Source organism: Centruroides vittatus, unplaced genomic scaffold (assembly GCF_030686945.1).
Source record: "Centruroides vittatus isolate TY-2023 unplaced genomic scaffold, ASM3068694v2 contig_927, whole genome shotgun sequence".
Taxonomy (NCBI): domain Eukaryota; kingdom Metazoa; phylum Arthropoda; class Arachnida; order Scorpiones; family Buthidae; genus Centruroides; species Centruroides vittatus.
Genome location: NW_027122613.1, coordinates 2,475,288 through 2,503,219, shown reverse-complemented (window position 1 = coordinate 2,503,219; position 27,932 = coordinate 2,475,288). Strand labels below are relative to the sequence as shown.

The 27,932-nt window shown below is 25.2% G+C and overlaps 1 protein-coding gene across 1 annotated transcript in view; it reads right to left on the bottom strand.

The window, feature by feature from the left end:
* Nucleotides 1-27,932, bottom strand: part of LOC136984771 (carcinoembryonic antigen-related cell adhesion molecule 5-like) — a 165,187-nt gene that overhangs the window by 45,265 nt on the left and 91,990 nt on the right. The window contains exons 5-7 of the mRNA XM_067281897.1: nt 9,878-10,171; nt 3,080-3,374; nt 659-945 (exon numbers count right to left, since the gene is read on the bottom strand). Of these exons, the coding sequence (XP_067137998.1) occupies nt 659-945; nt 3,080-3,374; nt 9,878-10,171 (876 nt within the window). The remainder of the gene's footprint in view (nt 1-658; nt 946-3,079; nt 3,375-9,877; nt 10,172-27,932) is intronic.

Here is a 27,932-nt window from a genome sequence, read left to right as displayed (position 1 = left end):
TAATAAGAAAAGTATAATAATTACAATTAAAAAAGGAACAAACAAAAACAAATCAGAATAAATTAAAAGTTTGTTATTGAATATAATCATTTACAGCACATATTTCTTGCAATTAAAATATACACAATTATTACTATGATAATTGTTCTCTTATTATCTCATGCGCGATAGATCTAATTACCATCATATCCGGTTTCGGCTACTGCATTCGTATAATAACCACTGTGTAATATTCTCTATGGCAATTACTATCGTGTACAACAGTTACTATGGCAATTACTCTCATGTACAACAGTTACTATAGCGTTTACTCTCGTGTATAACAATATTTCTTAAATTACTATAATATATACTTTAATATATTTTCTTTGTAATTAAATTGAATTAAGAGTAAATCGTAACAAATTAATAAGTATTTTCTCTTTCTCTCTCTCTTTTATTTTATTTTTTTTTATTTTTAAATTAAGATTTTGATAAAAGGTAAGCACAAAACTACTTTTAGTAACGTAAATATTTATCTCTAATTAGAGACGTATTTTAATTAAGAATGCGAAGGATAATTAATTTATGAAGCAATAATAAGTAGCAGGTAGTTGGTTTATACTTATTAAATAATTAGAAGGAGCATTAGATAATTAAAAAGAATAAGTATATTTACCTATTTCGTTAATTCTGAAGACACAAGGGTACTTCTGCACTCCAACGCTGTTTCTACCCCAGCAAAGCAATTCTCCAAAGTCCAATGACGTTCTAGGAATATAAGTTATCATCGTCATTGTCCCATTAGCAAATAATGTTTGAACATCAATGTCATCCACAGTGTTGTTGAGAGTCCAATGAAACGTGGAATCTGTTGGATCAGCTTCGACCTCGCAAGTGACATTAGTTGGCTCGTCTTTGGTTATTTCATGATTGCAACGTACTGTTGTTTGCACACGGGAGCATCTGTCGGAAAATAGCATCAGCTATTTACTGTTACATTATTAATACAAGTTGCTGGAAGGTAGAAGAGAAAGCTAATACAGTAGCTTTTCTACCCAGGAGCTTCTCTTCTTATCACTCCCAACAGAATATAATAAAAGTTTCATATTTTATATGTACATAAGGGAATTTTATATCGAAGAATATAATTATATGTACAGTATATAACGTATTTTTTAATATAATAATGGTTGGTATTAAAGATTTAAATATATAAACATAGAGTATAATTATTGTAAAAGCGAGAATTGTAACCAATAAAAGGAAATGGTTTGCAGTTAATAAATGAATGTCGGGGTGAATAAAGCACAACTCTGGTTTAAGATAGAAAGTGGAGTACTTAATGGTTGTGCAGAAATTCACTTGCTGTTGGAAAATTACTACTCCAATACACTTAGGTAACCAGCTGTCGACTTCTCAGCGCTTTCAATGTTAGAGTTTGCAATGCTGGAACTTATTTCCGACATCCTTTCTTTAATATTTAAATTTTAACTCTTAAAGTATTGGAAATTAAGCATATCTGTAACTTATTTTTCAACTCGTGATCTCCGTTATTAAATACTTTTCATCTGGAATTTTGACGTTTCTTACATATTTTAACTTTTCTACTTCGATAATTTACAATGCAAACTTTCTTTTCTGTCGATAGTTTTCAAGGAAAAAAAAGAAAATAAATTTAAAATATAACGGTTTTCAAATGGAATAATAAAAAAACTAAAAATTATAATTATTTTCTTGTATACGTTTAAAATTTGTTTTAAAATTAATATCTTTAAAGTTAACTTTTATATATAAAATAAAACAAGAGAACTTTGTGTAATGTTATAAAAACAAACTACACAAGTGAACCTAATTACAGTGTCGATCACTTTGATGTTATCCAAACTTCCTCATTCTTCAAACTATTTCATGTCACATTTTGTTCTCTATTTTTGCTAAACTGAAAGAATTCTGGTAATAAAACTCATAAAGAACAGCAGGCATGGACCAGGTTGGAATAATTCTTTCAAGTATCTTTTTTCTTTTATATATTATTTTTGATATATTAAACACTATCGACTTCCAGAATGGACGTATAAATCACATTAAAAATTAATAAAATTCTTCTTATCAATTTATTTACAAGAATCATTAGCCATAAATTGATATTTATATTCATATCATTTAGTTTAGAATACGCATAAAAAATATAAATCAACGAAGAGTATTTTCGAATTTTATCGTTAAGTAAACACAACTTCTAAGGTATTAATCTTTTAGATTATACACGCATTTTTATCAGATGTTATTGTAAATGTTTACTTAAACATAAGCAGTTTTGACAACACGGTAATTCTTTTCTGCACAATCCACTTTGATGAACATCTTTACTTGACAGGATTCTCACCTTCTCAATTATTAAAATGAGTCTTGCTAACAGTGTTAAAGTGTAGAAAGCTGTGTATGCGTATGTGTTTTTTTTTCTCAAAAATGTATTATTTAATATAAAGTTTAAAAATATAAATACCAGATAATATTTCTCAAAAATAATAGAGTTACAACGAAGCATTTAGTATTTTCACCCCATTTTTATACAAATATATATAAGTTAAACACTCGTTCAAATAAAGAAATTTAAGATAAAAAATATTCTTATTTTCAATCATTTTACGGAAAATGATTTTTGGAGATGACAAAAATCGAATTTTCCCCCGCTCTTTTGTAAATGAAAGGGGGGAAAAAGAAATTTTTAACATCTTCCTATTATTTCTTTTCGAAAATGATTCTTTTCCTGTATTTTTTATGACTTTTTATACTATCGATATATCCCTTCTTTCTTCTTCCTACTACAAGTATCACGATATCATGCCATTTTATTCTTTTAAAATGGATAATAAAACAGATATAGTACTTTTCTAGTTTCTTTTTGGACGTATTATTTCATTGTAATCAATAAATGCAATTTTTTTCCGTTGTAATGTAAAAACGGAAAATAAAAATAAAAATATTTCTGACAAGATAAAATCTATATATATATATATATTCCTTTAAAAAAACTTAACTTCAGTTTACATTAGCTATTTAAATATATTTTTTAAAAAATTCCTCCAGAAATTACTTACATTGTACTTCGAGCTTTACAACTTCACTCTGACCTTCTCCTTGTTTGTTAGTTGCTATACATTGATATCGTCCTCTGTGCTCTTTCGTGACTTTCTGTAGCACTAATGAATGATTATTAACCATGACACCACTTGACAGGTTGGTTAATAAAGGCATGCCTTGAAATATCCAACCTATATCTGTTATCCACGGATTGGCTTTCACGTTACAATCGAAGTAAACATCTGTACCTTCTTTGATAGATGAATGTTGAATGTTTGCACCAAGAGATAATCGCAAAATCGGAGAATCTGTAATATATATATATATTTATTTATTTAATTCGAATTTTATATATATATATATAATTTAAAACTATATAAGTTATACAGTTATACGTTATCGATCGAAGCTGAAATGGAGACGTATCTATCTATCTATATAAATATAAATATAAATAGATAAATGTGTTGGTTTATCTAATAAAAATAATGTATATTTTTATATAAATTTTATTTATTTATTGTATTTATATTTATATTTAAAACACGCTCTCATAGAGACACGACTTATCACTGTAATTACAAGATTTAATTTAAGTATAAATGTAAATAAATGAGAAAAAAATAATTAAATTAAATTATTTTTAACATAATTATATTTTTTAATTAAAATTTAATGAATTTTTGTAAGATTTATTACATATATTGCCTTATCTAAAGAGAAATATATTTGTTATAAAAACAAAGCAAAAAGTGACAGTGAATGATCTACAATATGTTAAATTAATTTATATATTTTTTAAAATTAGATAATTTTAAAGTTAAATATAATATTTTATACACAAAAATTGCGACAAGGAGAAACATTTTAAAAATGTTTAAGCATTAGAAGCATCGTTGATTACGCTAATGATGCAACAGCATAGATTTATTATACAAGTAAACAAAGAGGAATCTTAATTAAATATCTTCCATACAAACAAGATAAAAAATGATGGTACAATTAATGTTAATTTAATATAATCGATAGATTTACTTGAATAAAACTAAAGATCATAAATGCCTTTGTAATTTTTCATTAATTTAATCCTAATTAATTTGCGTGGAAGAATACGTTTCAAACAATCTTTTAACAATATCAACACTTATTCTTCTTCCATTAATTAAATTGTCTTTATTCTGTTCTTTATTTATAACATCAAAAGTCTCATAAATAATACTTCATTGTTTACAGCGAAAGAATAAAAATTATAAAAAAAATAATAATAAAATAATAATAATAAATGCTAAATTATGTCCTGTGATAAAGTGCAATGACAAAATTCTTCATCTATATTAAAAAAATAATAATAATAATTTATAAATAATGAGATTTTTTAATGTAATATATTTTCTTTAACTTCAACTCTGTACTAATACTGCTTCTTACGACTAAAATTTATTTTATTAGATTTTATTTTTTCAAACTTAAATTTATAAAATCGTATTTAAAATAATTGATTTTAATGTTTTTTAGTTGTTTCCTTTACAGATAAGTTAATAGGATTTTAAAAAAATAATATAGAAATTTTAATTAAAAGATTATTTTAGAAAATAAAGATAAAAGAACGAAGCCATTTCTTCTATTTTATATCGATGATAATGATGCAGTTTTAAAATTTAATTACGTATGTACAGAAGAGAATAAATATACAATGTTTGATGTTATTTTTAAAATACAATCATGTGGGTTGTAAATGGATAAATATATATATATATATATAAATATAAGGGAGAGATATGATTATGATTAATATAAAAAAGTAAAGAAACAGAATGTTTATGACAGTGTTTTCTTTTCCTTAAAGAAACTTTCTGTTGAAGAAATTAAGGAATGCAACCTTAGGGTATACTTGGAGTGAAAACAGTAATAACCTATTTTAAGTGACAGCATCGTTTTTATTTGAAAACGAGATTGTCGCAACCTTTTAAAATCTAGAGCTTTAAGGTCAATAATATTACAATTCATCCTCCAGCAATAATGACATTCTTTCTGTGATTTTAATACGGTTATAGGCTTTATACCACTTCTAGTTTGGAATTTAACTCGACTTGTAAGAAATTCAGTGGTGACATTACACAAATTCTTTCCAATAGCAATATTCTCAAGATGATTAGAATTACATTGACAATAAGGATGTAGACATAAATGAATAATAATATTTGATTTTGGAGAAATTTTATCAAGAAGTGTTTACGTTTAGATATATTCCTTTTATGTGTCTCTTAAAATTAATTAAATAATTAATGATATTAATTATATTACTAACAAGTTATTAGTATATTAGTTTATGCATTAATTAATTATATTAGTTATTACATCAAAGCGTGGCCGCAAACACCGTTAGAAGAATATTTGTACCTACGCTACTTATTTATATATTACGACCGGAATAGACAAAGTAATTCCGATCAAAATCAATATTCGTGTTAAGATCATAAGAGACTTACAATTTGTCAATTCTTGTAGAAATAACTTGGATGATCGAGCCATTATTGAATTTTTAAGACGTTGGGTTTGAGATGGTATCTCTTATAAATAATCCATTTAAATCAATATCATCCTTTATAAAAAATTGTATTGATCAACTTTAAATACATAAATGGAACCAATATTTATCTGTTACAAAAGCTTCTTATCAAGAAATTTTTGTAAAAATAATTTTTTTTTTTACTTTCCTCTTTTCGAAATAAACCAGAAGGGAAAGTATCTCATGGGAAGCTTCTTACTAATGCATGAAATACTATCTGATCTTTGCATAACAAGATTACTACATACAACATACTTTTCTTCTCTTTCTTATTGGGGAGTTTCATTGTAAATTGCTATATAACGTTTTCAAATAGTTTTTGACAGTAAAGGAGAAAAGCATGAGGTAAACTGTTGTGTCTTGAGACTCGCAAAACCATATCAAATTTGCCTAATGCAAGTAACCGTTCGACATACTTATAGTAATCCGCGTAAAATATATTTATTAATTAATAATTAAAGTATTGTTATTGGGCCGCAATTTGAAAAAAATCGTATATCTATAAAAACTATCGTCCGTCTATCCGTCTTTACTTAAACTCGAGAAAGGAGTTAAATAGATAAAAGTTGAGACATATGGAAAAAGTAGGGGTGGTAGGAAGCCATGTTATTTCAATTTAAAAATTTTCCCCTGAAAGAGTTAGATAAATGACCGGCATGACTCAATTGCTAACAGGAAAAGTATGATGTACAGGGGCAAGACAATACTAATTTGAGGTGAGGAGCATATATTTTAAAACATAAATTAAAAATATGATTAAAAATTGCAGCCCGATATTGTGATGATGTCACAATAAATAATTGCTCGTGTAAACATACGAACAGTTACTCTATTTTAAGAAATACATAAAATACAGCATTATAATATGCAAAGATAGATTTACAGAGACTTGGTTTATACAGATATTTTTCAGTTCTACCTTAAGGGTAACATATGTTTAGACATAGTTGATTTACGTTATATTAACTATAACTGAAATGGGTTACAGTTTATAACTGAACAGTATATGATGCATTTTGTACGTTGACGTTCTGCATAATATAGTTAATTTCTGTAAACTAAGCAGATGTTATGAGCTATACTGTTTAAGTATAGTGTCTAATATACATTTAATTTATCGTCTAATTTGCAGAAACTTAATTTTAGTCTTAAATAAGATATTTTAAAGAAACTATCGTTTGTAAATAAATCATGCATCTATCAATTATAAAGAGTATCGATACAGTGTTTCGTGAATTTTATTATTAAGATAAAAATAAAATAAGAGGATGAAGAGAATAAAATTAATTATAAACGAATACAAATCTGAGAGCTACGGTGAATAAAAACATTAACAAAAAATTTACAATAACATCATAAAATATAAAAACGTTTAAAAATTAATAGGGGAGAATGAAAATAAATTGCTTCATTCATTTTATTTTTAAAATTTTATAAAAATAAATAAATAAATAATTATCCTATAAAACAAGGCTGATAATCGCTAGAACTCTTTCAAATTTACGTATCGTAAATTTTAAATATCCATCATGCTATTTTCGTATTAAATTATCAAAATTGGAAATTATGACATGCAACTTCAGTGTTAGCATAATTTATGAAGTCGTGTGATTACTAGCAATAAATTGCCGAATCTGACGTAGATAAAGTATACGAAGAGAGAGCTAAACCAACAAAAATAAGAATTAAAAAAAAAAAAACTATACTCAATTTTGTTGCTGAGGAATCAAGTGCTGCATAAATATTACATTGACCATGTTCATGATAAAATCTTCAAGAGTCATTTACGCAGAACCGCGGCTAGTCAGAACTATAAATAATAATAACTAACGTCATAGTACATGCGAACGGTTTAGTGTGACGATCAATCAGTGTTATTAATCCGTGTGTTCGTTTAAGAAGTTAATGTTTGTAGAATTAGAGAAAAAACAAAATGATTTTGTGAATATGTCATAGTAGATGAATGTTATTGTAGATATCTAGTTGACAGAATCCTATATGATACCCAATAGTACCCAGGTCGATCGTTTTCTATCATTCGATGGGGCAACTACTAAAAAGTTTTAGATAGAAAGAATATTACAACCTATCATAAAGCAGGTAGTATTATACTCGAGAGAATTTACTGAACGCATTCTCTCTTGCATTATTACAGGAAAAAAAGACAATTTGATGTGAAAGTTCAATTTTTAGAAAATCAAAGAATTTTTTAAAATGTTATAAAATTTAATTGAGTATAAACTTTAAAAAGTTTAAGTCTTTAAATGTTAATATATAACATTCAAAAAAATATATTAAAAAATGTCTTAATTAGAAGTTGAAACTTTCAAAAATTAGCTGTTTTTATATCAATTTTATAATGTTCTCAATTTATTTTTTAACTTGAATTTTAAAGTAAATAATAGCGTGTAAATTAGGTTTACATATAAAAATTTCTTTAAATTTAATTTGTTTTTATTTAAATTTATAAAGTTCTTTTTGCATTTTTTTTAAATTTAAAATACAACCACTTGATAATAATTAGTTGAGTAATATTATATAGCGTTAAATTTATTAAAACATGATCTAAATAACTTTCATTTGTTATTATTTTATTTGATTTAAATAAAACAAAAATTTTTATAAAAATTTACGAATGCGAAAGAATTTTTTAATTATTTTCATCTTTCCAAAAAGAGAACAATAATTATAAAAATAAATTAACTTAGAAATCAACTACAAATTATGAATTTTATTTTACATTTTCTTCCTTTCTTCTATCGAATTAAAAATTCTTTAGAAAATTTTATTTTATTTTTTCCAATTTATTAAAATATATATTAAAAAATGAAATAGCCACGAAATATATTCATTAATGAAATTCTATTTCGTTGAATTCGAATAAATTTTATATTTCTTTTTAACATAGTAATATAAGAAAAATAAGTTGGGGTATATTACTACATCTTTTATATATATGTACATTGATCGATTTTTGTCTACGAATGTTCTTTCTTAAACGAAAATCCATTAAAGAGTTGTCATGGCTGCTACATCTGGGGAACATCATCGTCTCGTTTTGCTCTACTCCTTCCCTTCGAGGCACTTCCAATCTGTATATCGTATGAACATTGTTATTCAAAACTTTTTGCGTATCGTCTGTCTTTTACTTTGCTTGAAGTGCTTTGAACCGAGCTGAATGTTCTTACAATAACCTCTTCCTCCCAAAAAAAGTTTCCTCGTGAGAACTTAAATGCAGAGAAATGCCTTTTTTAAAGCTTTATACGTATATATTTCTATATATGAAAAGTTTTCTTGTTAGTAATACCGGTTATAACTTTATAGGTAATGTACTATAAAAAATATAACCGTAAAATTCGATCAAATCTGTAGGCAGAATGATGCTATAACGTATGATGATAAGTAATCTAATTAAATTAAAATTTTCATAGGAAAATAATATTTAAAAAAATAAAAAAAATAACAGATAAAAATTAAATATGAATAAAATTTTCATTTTTATAATAAAATTTAAATAACATTAACTAATAAACTTAAGGGTAAAATGTTATAAAATTAACTTCTACATTTATTAAATAAATAAAATTTAATAATTTTAAAGGAAAAGTTTTTAAAGTTATAGCGATTAAATTTACAGTTATAAATATTTAAAAAATTCTGTTTTAAGGATTGAAAACCTCAAGAAAAATTTTATAAAAATTATTAATGTGTATGTGTGATTATAATGGATAAGATACAGTTTAATAATCATTCTAAACAGCTAAATTACTGCAGTATTCTATGAATAAGATATCACACAATTCATCAATATTATAATAATCATGCGAAAAGTATGGAAATCTATAAGCTTCAAGATCATAAACTTTATAATTATGATAAATTACTTAATGCTTTGTTTTAATCTGTGGAAATTATATTAATAATTTATATAGAATCTATAAACAGAAAGCATAATAATATATTTTAATTTAGGGTATTATATCGCTTTAAAATTAAAAATAATAAAAATTTCTATTTATTTTAAACAGGAAATTGCTTTAATATTGCGAAGTAATAGTTTCCAAATTAATTTTTTTTTTAATTTTATAAATTTGAAAATTGTCAGATTGTATTCCAGACTTATTTATTATTTTTTAATATATAAATTTTAAGTGTATAGACTTTTATTTTCCAGAAAAATAATGAAAATGTATCTTCAAAAAATGGGAAATATAAAAAATGAAAAAAAATAAATAAACTTACGCTGAACATCCAACTTCAGTTCGTTTTCAAGAGTGCTATTGGGAAGAGTAGGATGGTCAGCTCGACAGAGGAGATATTTTCCGTTATCTTCGGCAGATGGTACAAAAGTCACTTTGCTCCTAGTTCTGACGTCATCTTGCAAAATATCTTCTTCCAACGTCTGCACTTGTTTCCCGTCTTTCCAGAAACTAAGAGTTGCCGGAGGACGAGATCCAGTAGTTTCACATACAAGACTTCCTTCCTTACCAGCTGCCAACGGATTCACACCAGTAAAGTAAACGTCTAGAGGTTTAACTGAGTAGAAAAATGAAATATGCCCTTCAGCAAACGAAATTTAGATTAGAAAAAAAACTTTAAAAAATATTAAAGAAAAAAAACTCGCTTTTAAAATGTAAAATCTTTTAAAAATGGATGAATATTTGAAAGAGCCTCGAGATATGTTGGAATACTTATAATAATAATAATGATAATAACAATAATGGTAACAATAAGAAAAGATTGTTCATCATTTTAAAGATAAATTAATTTCTGAAACGATTAAAAACTTTTCTATAATGGAATTTTATAACAATTTTCAACTACATTTGCTTTTGAATAATAATAATAACAATAACAATAATAAACATAAAAACTCGTTACAACGACAATAAATCAATTGTTTATTAGTATTTAATAGACTTTTTATATGTTATATTATTATAAAAATTTTTTAAAAAATTAATGCTTCTTAAAATAAATATTTAAAAAATTGACTTTACAATTCTTTTTTTTTAATATGAAAAAAGAAATAAAAAAATGGTGGCAAAAGTTATATAAAAAGTTAATGTTTACCGTTATACTTTTTTCATTATTAAAGATTGTTGTATACTTCACCTGTGTAAAGATAAGAGCAATTTCTTTTCAGAAAGATACAAGGATAAAGGCAAATTTCCTTGATATAAAAATTTAAAAAATGAATATTTTTATGTACTTATAAAAAAGTCAAGTAAATGAGTTAATGTTGCGATGTTATTTGATAATTTAACAGATTGTTTTACACGAAATTTTAATGTAGTTAAGGAATATCGTGTTTATGTACAGCACTAAAAGTAGCAATAACTAGAAGATTAGAAAATGTTATACATGCCAGATAGGTTATGTAAATGAATAGAAATAAAATAAAAGAACTTAATAATTATTTGAATAATTTATCAGTACAATAAAATTAAGTCATTACGCGATTAGTTTACTAAACTGTCAACTCTGTTAAAGAATTTATTCAGAAACTTAATTAGTGGATTGTTCAGATTATCTAATTCTCAATTTTTAAGAGATAACGACTACAATGAGATTTTTGATATGGATTCTAACACAGAATGCTTTAATATCGATTATTTTACTTTACAAGATTTAAAAGATTTCAACTTTCTAACTTGTCAGATGTATTATATAAGATTATCGTTACATTTACAAATGATATTGTTAGATTTTTATATCAAAGAAGATAGAGATTAAGCAAGGAAAGATAAAGGCAATTAAGAAAGTTTTCTAATACTTTAAAGATTTAATGACCGATATTCGTATGAAAGAAAAGATAAATGCGTTTATATATTCATATTTAGCTTACTTATTTGTTTATTGAGTTGTTAAAAATCTCTTAAATAAGTTAATTTTTATAACACAGATGTAATGAGTCATTTCGAATTGTAAGAGAGACGAGAATGTAAAACACGAATAACGAATACGAAACAGAAATATATAAAATATAAAAACGTGATGTAAAATAAACATTATCTGTAAACTAAACAATAATGAAGATTAAATCAATTCTTGCATGAAAACAAGTAAAAATGGTTGAAGAAATATAAACAAAATAAAAATAACTGATAAGATAAAAAGAATATTTTTAAAAACATAAGTAAAATAAACACGGAATTATCTAAATTCAATGATTATGGCGAAGGATATTACAGAAATTAAATGTTAACAAATTACTTAAAAACTTCTGATAAAGAAGTGTATATGTTGCAATTCAAGTAAAATGTTTCAAGTAAAAAAAATATATATATATTATATTTAAATAACATTTAATTTATTACATGAATGAAATTATAATATAATTTTACTTAAATAGTCATTCTTTGTTCTTTTCTGCTGTGTGTACTGTACATTTTTTACTAGGCTCGTCATGGAGTTGGGTCTGGCCAACAATGGTGATATTAAATGATTACGGTATTAATTGCTATATAAATTTATAATTATTTCATTCATTAAATTAAATCAAATTTATAAACCAAATTTCAAAAGCTCAATCATAATAATAAGTAAAATACTAATAAAACGGAAGCTTTTATTATAAATTAATATAAATATAAAATATTCGAATATTTTAAAAGTTTTATAAACTTAATAAAATGAAAATTTAATCAGTAATTTACAAAATAGAATACTTTTCTATACCTGTATTTCTTTATTATTGATATTTTTCTTGACGTAAAAGATAAACGAATAAAAATAAATGCTATTATAAAATATACGAGAATGAAAAATGACAATTAGAATGATGTATTTTAAAGAAAATAAAAGATTTTTTTTAAATATTAGTTTTTTTCATTTCCGGATTTATAAAATATAATAAAAATATGCTGGAGTCAGAATATATTTATTTAATTTTCAGTCTACGTAAAGTATAATTAAATGCATTGTCCTACACAGGATAAATTAATATTTTTATAAATATAGAAAAAAAATAAAGAACTATTAATATTAATTTATAATTAACCAAATAAAAGTCAAGTAAGTAAAGCAATTTATATAAATTTTATATGGATAAAAGGAATTTCGTGCATTTTTATTATGAACGAATTCTAATTATAGTTAGTTTATTTATTTTTCTTGCATTAATACGTAATTATAATCACAATAAAAATTTTTAAATGCATATAAAATACTTATAATTATGAGAATATTGTGTTTATATCATTTCATAATGCGTCTATAAGAGAATATAACCGCAATTATATGAAATCATTTATATCAGGTGTTCACGATCTAGTCACCATCGACCCCCAAGGGATCAATCGATTTATCTAGAAGATCGATATATTTTTAGGGGTCATTTGGGAGTCAGTGGACAAATTTATTTTTCTTATATTTAAGAATATAACAAAGATATATTTGATTTAAATTTGAGTAGAATAAAATACACACACAAATTTAAATTTTAATTTATGTTTAATTTAGGGGACAAGAAATTAAATTTAATTTCGACAAGGGTTTGATCCCTGATTAGGTACCAATTCTTTATTTATCTAATTTATAATGTATTCAAACAATATAAAAAATTTCCATATTTGTAAAATAAATATTAATTTATAATTAAAAATAAATAAATTTCAATATATAAAAGAATAAATATTAAATAATTTAATATCAATTTTCAATGCTTTAAAAAATTCGTGCATTATGGATTAGATTATGGAATTAGGAGACAGATTTTTTTGAAGTAATTATAAAGAGTGGTATATAAATGATTATCATTGATAAGAGGGAGAAGAAAAAAAGGAAACACATTCAAAAATCTTTTAATTCTTAGCTAGGTTGAAAGATGAGAATGGACTAGTAAGAATGAACCGTCACCTGTCATTTGATGTGACAGGTAATAAGTGTCATCGTCATGATAAAATTTGGAGCGAGTGATTGGCCAATCCATCACTAAATAGAATTAGATGTTTGGAAACGTCAGAAACTATAAATCCTTTTCTAATATTCAAGACATCTTAATCTTCTTGAATAGTAGTAGTGACTAACGTAAAACCACTTTCTGATTTGAATTCTCATAAATATATGGCACACTTTATAAAATCAACTGGACGGGAGTGGGGGGGATTGAACAGATTTCCGAATTTGACAAAGTGATACTTTAAAGCTAAAGAGCTTAAGAAAAATTCAATTAAATGTAAAATAATGATTGCTTTATTACAATATTATTACGATCTTTTAAAAATCATTTCGAAATTATTATAATTTTTGAAAAATTATTATTGTAATCAGTCGAAATTTTAATAATGAAAACATCAATTTTTATATCATTAATCTAATCGTCTGAATATTGTTATGATTTATGAATTTTTCTTTTCTTCTTTAAACCCAGACTTCGATCCGAATTTTCGTGATATTTTTAATGATTTAAATCAAATTTATGCCTGTAGAATTTAATGTATGGTGTAAAAGACTTAAAAATTTATATAAACATTTATTAAATATGCTTCGCGTATGATAATTTATAATATACTTTTCTTTTTCCCTTTCCTAAAAATGATGAATGAAATTATATAAAGTATTAAAAATAAAGATACATTTTTAAAATCATAATTTATATATTTTTAGGATTATTTTTTTAAAATATTTTATTTTTCTCTCTGATTAAATCGAAATTATTAAGATAAATGATGGCAAGAGAAAGAGTAAAAATAAAATGTTTAATTTTTATTAACAATTTTATATGTTAATTACTAAATTAATGTTTTTATTAATATTTTACGTATAAATATATTCAAATTTTACGTATGGTTTAACATTTTAATTTTGTTTTATAGTTTCATGTACTAGTATTGTATATAACTTATTAAATTATTATTATTATTATTACAAATACAGTATAAGAATGTTAAAAAAGGAATTATTTTATTTTTATAAGAGTTTATTTTATTGAAAAAAATCCACTTTCAATAAAATAAAATGAAAAGTGGAAAGATAATTAAATATTTTGTAAATAAATGTAAATTATATATACAGTATATTAAATATGAGATGTGAAAATAGGAAAAAAAATTGTTTTTATAAGCGATTTATAATTTTTATTTTATTACATTTAATTTAAATATGTAGCAGTTTTAAGTATTTAATTCAGTATGTTTTTTTTATAATAGATTTAAAATAAAATGTGTCATTTTGTATCCTAAGATAATTACATATTTACAAGTAACTTATATGCAATGAAATCTTTTTTTCACTTATTAAATTATTAATATTTCATGTTGAATTAATATTTTATTAATGTTTGATAACGAATAATAAAAATATAAATGAAGTTAAGATATTTATTTATTTTTTAATCATTTTTTTAATGTATAATTTACTACAAGTTTTATACATTAAATAGACATAGCAAAGCTAAGCGAATCGACGTTTATATTATATAATTAATAAATAAATATTTTATTAATGTTACATAAGAAATTCTTAAAGTATAAAATATATGTATAAATATACTTAAAATACGTAAAATTAATGTATTATCATAATTAAATAAGTAATTAGAACTGATTCAATTCTAATTTATTTTACAAGCTTCTAAAAATGTGTAAAAAATTATAATTTATACATTTAAAAAATAAATATATTATTATTTAGCATTCTTCTTCTCATTTATCATTTTCATGTTTAGCAGATTATTGAAAATAAAATAAAATAAAATAAAAAATATAAGAAGATTCTTTGAATGCTTTGATACCATTTCAAATCTATTAAATTTAAATGTATTTAATCTCTCGTATCATCACGGATATCATTCAAAGTTGGTTTTAAATCTTTCAATATATTTTGAAATTACTTTTTTTTTTTCCGTTCTTTTAGGAGACACTCTATGTGGCCCATTACTCAAAATGTCAATACCTGAATCATTTATTTTAGTCTGTTGCTATAAATAACAATAGTTTACGTTTCAGATATTTTTCTTTTTTGTTTCTAACACAGCATATCTTCATTCCTATATACCTTTAAGAATAAAGCTACTTAAGTTTCCAATATAATTTTAATTCCTAATTTTATATCGTATAAAGTGTGAAATTTTTAATAAGATAATAATTTAAATATTTTATCCTTTATTACATCAAAAAGAAGGCATTGTTTTAAGGGAATTCTTTGCAGAAAATATTAAGAAAGACTATTTATATTTAATTATTCATTACGCAGAATCAATAAAAAATAAATTGAACATAAAGGAAGTCTTATATGTAGAAAAACAACAATAAGGAAGAGAAGATATTGCACAGTAGATAAGAAATATTCTATCTGTATGTGACACAGTTATATAGGATGTAGAGAAGAGTCAGGAATCGTAATTTTAGTATATGTTTGGCATTTGGCGTGAACATAACAGCTCGTTTACCACATTATGGGTGCTCAGCATTCAAGACCATTTCCTCGTAAATCTTTCAAAGTGCAGAACTGGACAATCCATAAAGCAGAAACACATACGGGTATATCCTGAACATCGTTATTAAGAGCTACCATGTTACATGCTTAATAGAAGTCCCTTAGGAACCCTCACTTTTTAAAACTGCAGTTATATTTACTACATTAACATATAAATTTAATACAAAAGAAGAGGGAAAAAACGGTATTTCGACGGTTCTTTTTAAGTAGATTTGTTAACTATGTAGATTTGTTAACTATGCAGATTTGTTAACAGGAACGTTTCTCTACAATTATTTGAATATACTTTGGTATTCTGTGAATATATTAAGTATTCTATTCCTTCTCTCATACATACTTTTACTATAAAATTATGTTAAATACGTTCTTTGTGAACTTGTTTACATGTAAACAAGGCGGCAATAGAATTACATTACAGTATAAATGATTAAAAAAGGAGACTGTTAAAATATAAAGCAATTTATCTATTAAATATTCAAATTATACAACACATGGTGAATAGATAAATATTATAAAATAAATAAAATATGAACTTGTATTATATTATCGTAAAATGTTATTATCAAGCGAATTTCTACGTAGAAGTAATTATTCTAACAACTAAACCGTATACAAATTTTAGTATAGCACTATAAATGTATCAGTTCACTCGAGTTAAAATTGAATTTGCATCCTTGTTGGAAACTTTCCTTTATACCTAAGGTTAATTTTTAATTTTTTATTACATTATAAATATTTAAACTAATACTACAAAAGATCTTTATTTTATAAATTATAAACAATTGTTATTAGATATAAAATAAATAATAAATTAGAATATGAACTCTTAGGGTTTTTTATAAAAGTATTTTTATTTGTTATTGCTATTCTTTCCGTATATATCTTATTAGTTTTTGTATTTTATATATAAATATAAAATTTCAGAAAATATTTTAAAAAATAATTATATATGAATATTTGAAATCAGTAAGTTTAGTTTATAATATTACAAAAAAATTTTTATCATTAATATTTAATTAAAAAACTTTTTAAAACATACAAAACTTAATTTTTATATTTAATTTTTGATGAAATTGGATGTAGAAAGAAAATTTCAGCATCAGTAAGAAAGAAAGAACACCATAAAAGTGAAAGGAAACAGAGAAAAGAGAATAACGTGATAGTGTCATAAAAAGTAAAGGATATTCTTTATATCTCATAGTGTTGAATAAAGGTTATCTAGATTATCAGGTCTGTTTGAACACTTTTTACACAAGAAATGAAATTTTAATTACACAAATACCTCAAATTATTAAATTAAATATTAGATTTGTACAAAATATGTATAGAAAACTTTGAAAATAATATTTTATGATTATTTAAATTAAAATATATATAATTTTCTATAATAATGTTACGTTATCTTTTTCGTTATGCCAATTGCATGTATGCTTTTAAATACTATGTTCGTATAATATAACTTGCTCGAGTGTTAATTGTATTGCTTGTGTTATATATGATATACATTCTAAACAATACCTATCATATCTTCACCAAACTATATCCATCTGTTTGCCATAAATCATAATTGGCAATATCTATTCAAACTATGTATAAGATTCTATATTAGTCTAATGTCTTGCTATAATAAAAAATTAACCTTAGAAAATAGAATTGCATATTTAGTTAAATATCCATGCAGCGTATAATTATTGCATATCGTAGCATCAAAGAGAAGATTGCTGTGTCAGGATACATCAAAACCGGATGGGATTTAGAATGTAATTCTAAAGATCAGTCACCCATAAGTATCAGAGATATGATCAATAGAGTTGAAATCTGGAGGATTCGCTGCTGTAGTGTATTTCTGAATTGTGTCAAACAACAGGATTTCGAAGAATAAGGGCATTATCATCCCGTGGAATAAATGTTATTTGATTTTTACCTATCAAAACTACAATAGTCTTCAAGATGACTTGCTTTACTGCTTAGCAATTATGGATTTTTCTAAAGACGGATCTAGATATTATGTAATAAAGCTCATGAAGAGATTGAGGCAATAAAAATCTTTTATAATAATATAAGAAGAATTGCGATATATTTTTATGATCATCAGAACTGAAGTCTAAAATGTGAACCAATTCTTTTTCAGTTCAAAAGATTATTTTCTATATCTACTTTGATTTTGAAAGCGAATGATGAGATGAAACTACAAGATTTCGAGAAAAAAATCAAAGGAACTATCATAATTGTATCCTCTAAAATATTAAAACAATTTACATATCCATTTTTTTTTATTTTCCTAACTTTTTTTCATATAATCTACGTGTAACTTCAGTTTTGTGACATAATTAAAGCCTGATTACTTTAATTTGACAGATGATTTGCAAAGATTTAACAATGCAAAATCATTTAAAGCATTATAATATTCTTCTTAAAGAAAGAATATAGGATAAATGTATGCAAAACTTTAAACAATTTACGAACCTAGTACCATGAGGAACATATTTTAAGCATACAACGGGTAATCTTTATACTTTTCATCTCTTTACCATACAACATTTCTCGAAAAATATAACAAATCTTTCAAACTTTTTTTTTATTTTTCACATTTAATTTCTTACTTTTTATATAATTTCATTTATATTCTCATCTCTTTCAAAATCATTAAATGTTCATTTAGTGTTAATAGTTAACAAACTGTATTGCTAGGATTTCATACCATGCTATGCTACGTTGCATTTCTCAGATATTATCTCGTTGATGAGGTGACTTTAATTCGACGTTTCTGCATTCAAATGTTCAATACACCATTAGTTTACAATATAAACAAATTAGTTATTGGAATTTTAATTTAATACAATGATTCGTACATAAATTTGCCTTCCTTATAAATTACAAAGTATAAAAAAAATGTTAACAATTACCTAAAACAAACTTTGTGTTAACTTGAATTAAGTATGATTAATTAATATGACCTGACAGATCATATGATGCATTATGATAAATTTATAATTATGAATAATAATTTTGAAGTTTTGATATCAATTTTAAACTTTAGTATTAACAAATATTCACTTTAAAATCAACTTCGTAAGACAGATAATATTTATTATTTAAAATATTTTCAGATAAATATTTCTTATTTAAACCACGTTTTAACTTAATTAATTAATTTACATTAAAATAACTCATTCGTAAGTAAGATTTGTTTGTAATTTTACTGATATTTTAAAGAATATTTTAAAATTCCATTACTTAAAAAATTTTAATCAAACAATTAAAATTTTTCTATAAAAATTATTTTATTTTAACTGTAAATTTCGCTTAATTGAATTTACAGAAAGTAAATTTAATTTTATTAAAATAAACAAAAGTGTATTCATATACGTTTTCAGTAATACAAATGAATTTTATACATTTGCAAAATGAACAATATACTTTATAATTATTTTAATTTATTTATTCAGCATAGAAATATATGAGAAGTTTTAAGAAGAATGTTTATTTTAATCTACTTAATTCAGCGATGCATAAATCAATAATTTTACTTATATAATAATTAAAATGAAATTCATTCAAGAGTGCAATATTCATATCAAGATAAAATCAACATTGAGGATAATTATTTCAACGAATTTATCTTTTAAATATTTTATAAAAAATCATTTCGTTACGAAATAATTAAAATATGCATTATTAATGAATTGAATTAATTAAAAAATTAATTATCCGACTACAATTTTTTAAAAAATTGTACTACCACTGTATTATAAAAACTACCACTGTCGTCTGTCTGTTTCTCTGCCCTTAGTCTCGAGAACTGTGTTAGATACCGGCATGACTCTACTGCAAACAGGAAAGGTATGATGTACAGGGACAAGACGGTACTAATTTGAGGTGGAGAGCATATATTTTAAATTAAATAAAATTTAAAAGATATATGGGATTCTGACTAACTTAGTGTTAAAAAAGTTTATATTTGTTTTAACTAATATCACCAGAGGTAATAATAATATTAGTAAACATGCAACGTTCTCCACCAAAGCGGGGAAGACCGCCAATGAATCGCTCTAAACCAGATGGCAAAATGAATCAGCCATCCTCGTCAAACTCCAGGCTAATAACGGATTTTAACTTAAGTTCCGAAAAAAACTCTTATGAAGATTTCACAGAGGACGTGAACCTAACCTGAATTTGTCACAACTAAGCATTCATGTTCTCTCAGGTGAGTCAACTAACTTCGACCGTACTTTAGTTAACAAGTCGGACAACTTGACCTTATACATGAAAACATCCGTAAAACTAAAGAACAGCAGAAAAAAATGGAAGAACAAATAAATAACCTAAAACAACAGGTCGACAAATTATAAGTAGATAAGGACTGTATTCAATTTAGAATGGACTCGTTAATTAATGATCATCACCACAATAATATAAATATATATAATTATCCCAATTCTAAAACTATTTCTAGACTAGAAATTCATAATTTTATTGCTACTTCATTCAACTTGCAAAACATAGCTCAAGAAGACATTCTGGAAATAGTCAACTAACTAAATCACCAACTTCAACTATAAGACTAACTCTTGTCAATAATAATATTCGTGATCGCATTTTTTCCGCCTTTATACAGAAGAAACAACAGAATTTGCTAGAAGAATGGAAAAATATGCAAATATCACCGGACTTAACAAAAAACTCAAGGATTAGACGAAAATACCTACTCCCAACTTTCTACCAACTGCGAAAACATAATCCTCAGGTTAAACTACGTAATGACACTTTAATAATCGAACGTGAAAAATTCACTTATAGTTTAAATACCGGAAAATTAGTACACGTGGATACCTTTCTTCCGTCTTCTAGGTTAACAAATACAACAAGTTGATATACTAAGAAGTAAAGTAAAATTCAATACGATAAAACTTATTTAAACAACCAATTATTTACTATTGTCATCTGGAATAGCCAAGGTCTTAAACATGAAATTCCTGTAATCAACTCTTTTTATTCCAAGCATGAACCCTATATCTTCGCTATAATAGAAACTTGGATAACCTCTGAATTAACTTATAAGTCAAATTTTTTTGATAAATTTATAATAGAATCAGTAATGGCACATAAACTAATAGGCCCAGATCGTCCGAGCGGTGGTCTCTGTATATTAATTAAAAAAATTTTTGTAAAATAATACAAACAAAAGAAAATCCGACAACTACATCCTGCTCCTTATCTCAATCAACAAACCCATCCTTGCAAATATAACTAATAAACTAATGACTCTAATGCTTGTTTAGATCCCTTCTGATGATTTAACAAATCTAAATGAAACCTTCAAACTAATTGATATTTGGCAACATACGACTCCCTACTCTATTATACTAGATTTTAATGCAAGAATGGGCGAAACAATGGACTCTAAATATGATGGACCTAATCTTCTAATACAAAATACTCGTGAATCGAAAGATAAACAGCTTAATAGACTGGGGGAAAAACTAATAGAAATAATAACGGATCTTAAAATGTACATAATAAATTAACGCATCAAGCCTGATATTGCTGCAGAATACACCTGTTTAACATATGCCGGAAAATCTACTATTGATTATACAATCTGCTCAGACTTACTACTGGATTGCTGTCTGGACTTCACCACAACTACTTTCGACATCTCCGATCACCTACCTACAATAGCAAAATTTTTGCTATTTTCGACTAAGAAATCAGACAACTTATCAATTATAAGTCAAAGAATAAAATACAAAACTTTAAGATATTCAACAGAAATCGAAAACCAATTTACTGACAATCCGATAATATCAGAAAACAACAGTGAAGAAATTTATAAATTAATGACAAATATAATGAATGATTATATATACAATAATAATGAAAAAAGAAACTTCCATACTAGATTTAGACAAATCTGGTACGAATTTACTTGCCATAAAATGAAAATGGAAAAGCAATCTAAACTAAAAAATTTCAGTCTAAACTCTAATGATATTAATTTTATTAATTACAAGAAAGTCAAACAATCCTACAACAACTTACTCAAGACGAAAAAGAAAAACTGCTTCAGGAAACTCGAATCAAACTTAATCAAAAATAGTAAAGACAGTAAATTATTCTGGTCTACAATAAGAAGATTCCGTTTTAAATGAAACCTAACTGAAAATTCACCAATCATTAACTTCGATACTTGCAAAAATTTTTATCAAAGATTCCCAAAAATTCGTTCAAACTAACTACCAATAATAAACACTGATGCTTATAACGAATATTTAGACTCCGATTTTACTATTGAAGAACTAAATGAAGCAATTCAGAAAATAAAGAGTAACTCAATCCCAGGAAATGATAATATTCTGTTAAGTTTCTAAAAATGCTTCAAATAGCTCCAGGTTAAAATTGTTAAATCTCTTTAACACCATGTACAGTGCATAGCCACTTCGTATCCTGATACTTGGAATACAGTTATTCTTACCATGATCCATAAAAAGGTTTGATCAGCTTTCTCCTAATAGTTACAGACCTATAGCATTATTATCAACTATAAGAAAATGCTTCACCTCAATACTGGCAAATAAATTTCAACAATGGATTAAAGTTACTGATCTGGAAGCTAAATTTCAATATGCTTTTACAAAAAATAAAGGAACTGAATCAGCAATATTCATATTACTAATGATAATACAAATTCATCTATTAAAAAAGCATAGAAAAGTATATGCTGTTTTCATTGATATACAAAATGCTTTTGATTCAATCTATATCCCACTACTAGTAAATAATTTAAAAGCCTGCGGTGCAAGTACTCTATTCGTATCTACTATAAAAAAGCTTTTCTCAAATTATAACAAAAAGATCAAACAAGGCAAGATCCTTTCCCCCTCTCTAACTCTTTCTCAAGGTGTTCTTCAAGCTTCCCCTTTCACCATATTTATTTAATTTATCTACTCGGCATTGATCAACTTTTTCATAATTCTACCGATGGTATTGAAATACTAGTAAATAATATAATCTTTCACTACATACTATTCGCAGATGATCTAGTAATACTTGCTCCCACCAAAATATCATTACAAATAAAAATTAACCAGCTAAGTCTTTATTTTAAATCAATTCACTTAGTAATAAATCCGGCTAAAACCAACATTATTATTTTTCGCAATAATAGCAAAATATCTGAAAAAGAAACCAAAATATGTCATGACAATACTCTACTACAAACAGTTAATGAAGTAAACTATCTGGGAGTCGTTTTTGACTGGAACATAACCGTCAAAGCTCAAATCTCAAGAATCAACATCAAAGTAAAGCAGGCTATCGACAACCTTCTATTCCTATGCTCAACCCTGAAAACCTCTAATTTGAATATCCATATGAAACTATACAATTTTATAATCAACCCTATTATTTACTATGCAAGCCCTATCTGGAGTCTGGATTATTTATATAAACTCGAGTCCTTTCATATCTATTTCCTACGTAAATTATTCCATCTAGAAAGAACGAAAGTTATGCTCTCCGACATGAAACAAATCGTATCTGGTCATATCCCCTGCTGTTAAAACGTATAATTAAATTTTAGTATAGACTCAAATTCAAAAGAGACAATAATATAACTTTCCTACATCAAGAAATAATCAAGCGGAGCAAAAACGTAAATTACAAGCAGCTGTGGCAATACAAATTATGTAAAATTTTGAACTCATTTGGCGTATCAGAACTATTATTTAAAGATATCATTCAGGATTGGAAACACGGTTATACTCTTTTATTAAACTCTGTCACATCTCAATCTATAAATAAAGATCAACTCTCTTTAAACCATAGCAATTATCATCCCTGGTACAGTACATCAACTTATTTGAAATCCCGTCTTCCCAGCCATATATGTGGCAACCAATTGATTTGAACGTGAAACGATTAATGATCCAGCTACGCCTGAACAAATATTCTCTGTTTGTCAATAATACCTACACAAACTTTTCAAATACCCATTGTTGTTTATGTCAATTTGAACACTTCTCAGCATCCACCTTCTACAAAACTGTCAAGAACTTACAATTTTGCGTGAACAATATGATGATATACGAATATGTAACTGTAGATCTCCTCTTGAACTCGAAATAAATTTAAACTTTCTCAATAAAAAGGATCTATATAAAATTTATAAATACTTTGAAAAATTTTTAAAAATTAAATAAATGTTATTAATAGTAAATAAAAATCATTATAAAACTTAAATATCCTATTACGGTATTTTTTTTACTTATTCTGTTAATGTCTATAAGACATAAGGCAAAATGACTACGGTTCTGTTAAATGATGATTGTTTTATTATCAATATAATACTTTTGTAAACTAAAATTGTTAACTAATATCATCTATGTATATCACCCCTGTAACAGGAAAATCTCTCCCTTTTGCTAACAAATAATTTGTATTATTAATTTAAAAAATATGATTAAAAATTGTAGCTCGGCAATAAATAATTACTCTTTTTTTTATTAATTTGAATTGCCACAATAATATTTTATATACGGTATATTTTTTAAAAATCGAATTTTAATAAAAATAATTCCTGATAGAAAAAAATCGGAAATTTATTTAATTATTTATTCTTAAATATAATTAAGCAGTAAAAGTAACGAATTAAATTTATTTCTATTTGTAATTTTCGAATTAATCCTAAAATAATGATTTTTCTATTCATTATTTTGGGATCAGATTATTTTTTAATGAATCAATCCTTATATAATTTAATAAAAAAATATATGTATATAATTGTTATTCATTTAATTTTTTTATAATATTACTTAGAATTATTTGTATAAAAATTAATGATACACTTAAAAATGATTATATAGCTATAAATAGAATAATCGATGCTTTTGGGCTGTTTATAAGCAATTTTAAATTGCTTACAAATAGTTAAAATGTTATATTTAAATCGTTAAAGTTTAGAAAAGTTGTAAGGAAGACCTCAAAAATTAACTCTCCTTTGCTTGAATATTACTGAAATTTTAGCAGTAAAGTAAAATATGCATAGCGATATGTTTAGTGCTGTTATAAAAACAACATAACTGTTCTTTAAGTTCCTACAGCCACTTCAGTTTTTAACTACCTTCTTCCGTTTCATATAGCTTATTGTGTCGTCATACTGTTTATGACTTCATGCCTGCTGCTACATTTAACTCTATACTAACTTTGTCATGTGGGTCGACTGCAATTGTCTATTTTTTCTCATTTTTTATTCCCTTCTACTTTAACTTTCGCTTCGGGCCAAACCAAGGAAAAGAAAGCAAAAATGGTAATATACTGGAAAAAATATCTTATATATATATATATATAATATTCTTTTGCAGTTTTTTTTATTCTTTTTTACAGTCTTCATAAGCCATAAAACATGTAGGTTATGCTAAAGTATTTCTGTTTTTTAAAAATACTTTAAGATTATCCTCGATGCTAAAGATGTCTTCCTCTATAGGTTTGGATGATTGATGAGGTTTTTCATCTAGAAATTGGCTTAGTCATACGAGTTTTGTTTGTTTTTTTCCATGCAAAGTCGACTTTAGTTATAAAGTTTTCAGTTTTATGGAAGTATATACTAAATTATCATAAGGTGAAATTTTCGGATCATCATCAATTATTGTCGAAAGTTTTATACACTATGAAGGAAGAGAGAAGCTTGATATTGAATATTTTTTATGAATATACAAGGAACGTTTTATGAATATTTTACTAGATAATTTTTCATACAAGTCAGTTTTATAACTAACGTTTCATATCTGATAAGTTATATAGAGGGAATTTGTTATTTGTTCTTTCATTTCTGTCAGGTATACATTACCATTAACAATTGAAGAATTTTTAATAAGAAATCACTGAAATAATAAATAAATGAAAATTTTCGAATAAAAAGTTAAACCAACAATAAATTTATTATTAACTTTTAAGGTTTGAAACATTTTTCCTGTATTCCTTTCAATTAAAATTGCTGGTGATGCTGCCATAGCAATAAAATTTCTACTGACTAAAAGAAATTTCGTTTATATTTTATTACATTTAACACATTTCTGTGTGTAATTTATGTTTGGAATTAAGTAAAGTTGCACATTTTGTGAAGTTACAAGGAAATAAAATTATAAAGATTTATTTAAATGGTAGCAATTCAAGAGATTTATCTCTAAGACCAGTCGACACGTTAAAATCGAGGACATAAGCCAGATTTGCTCATAAATGTTGACAGTAGAAGTTTTCTATGGATGTTTCTCACCAAGACGTGAGACATAACATAGAATAGCAATCCGACAACCAACATGTCTTCTGACACAAGTCAATAAATGGTCGCCTATTTTCGTTCGTTTATATGGGGCTTCGGCAACATTGCTTGACATATTGAAGATTTCAGAATGCAAAGTATTAAATAGGCCACGTGTCATCTCCACGTCCTGCTATTTCTTTTTATAGTAAGGAAACCAAACGTTTTTAACTCTTCAACCATCGATTGATGTCATAACTTTATTTATGCAGATTTACGCTTTCTTCAATACATACAATTTTTATTGAAGATTTCTGACGTGTTTGGCTTTGAAAAAATAAGAATAAAACCAAAATATTTTAATATTATTTAAAATTTTAAATTAAAATATTTTTCAACTTATGTTGATCATAAATTATTTTTGAACGTTAATTTTTGCGGAATATTAAAGAGTACATTGAATGGATAATAATCCATTCAACGTGCATTTCCGCATTGAAAGTATTTAAGATCATTAAAGACGGAAGTGATTGAAACTGTAAAGAGATGATGAATAAGTCTCATTATAATATACTGTTCTGGTGTAAACTAAAGCAGTTTTGTTTCATTTTTGTTGAGAGAATTCAATGGACAACGATTTGAGTTCTGAATCGCTATATGGAAATGAGAAGGGATTTGTTGTCAGTAGGGAGGCACTCATCACTCTCTGCAACACAAGTAAAGATTTCTAGCTACCACATTATGCTTTACAACCGAACTAGTAGGGTTTTTTTTTGTACTGCGCCAAGTCTAGCGATTAACTTGAGCTACGTCTCCAAAATGAATGGTTTCCCGATAACGAGTCTCCATGTACTCCATTAAAGGAAACCCTCTTTACAGGTGTGGTAGTACTACTGGACTTTCCAATGTAATATTTTGTTCTTTTTTGCAGTCTCAATTGTTTCCATTGAAAGTGTTGTGTCTATAAATTACCCAACTTCTCTTTTCTTTATTTAGTTAGCTTACAGAACTTTACTCTTTTTCCTGTTTATTTACTTAAAATAACTTCTTCTTTCCGTGTTTCTTTTTTTAATTTTAAGGTTAACTGATTCTGACATATTTTCCAATTTACTGATGCAGTTTTTTGTGTTGTATTATATCTAATTATTTTACAAAAAACTTGTGATTAACTTTCGCCTTTTTTTAGATTTATTTGACTAGCGAAATTCAATATAAACGAGTAAATTCGAAGAGAAAATGAAAAAGAAGATTGTTAAAATCAACTTTATTTTTTATATGTGGAATTTAACTAGTAAAATTTGATTATATTTTTCTTTTAGAAGACATATTTTATTTTTTACATTTCAAAATTTATAAGAGAACTTAAATGTGTTATTGTAGTCTCATCAATAAATTCATAAATTAAAAAATATATATATATATATATTAATTTATAAATTTAGACAACATTAAAGTCTCTATAATGTATTCAAAAGTCATTAGTAACACTAATTATTGGATATGATACGTGCATGCAAATCTCATTGTGTCTCTTTATAGTTTGATTTTCAGATCAATATGCATATGATAACTGATTATAGACTTAATAAACGATATAAT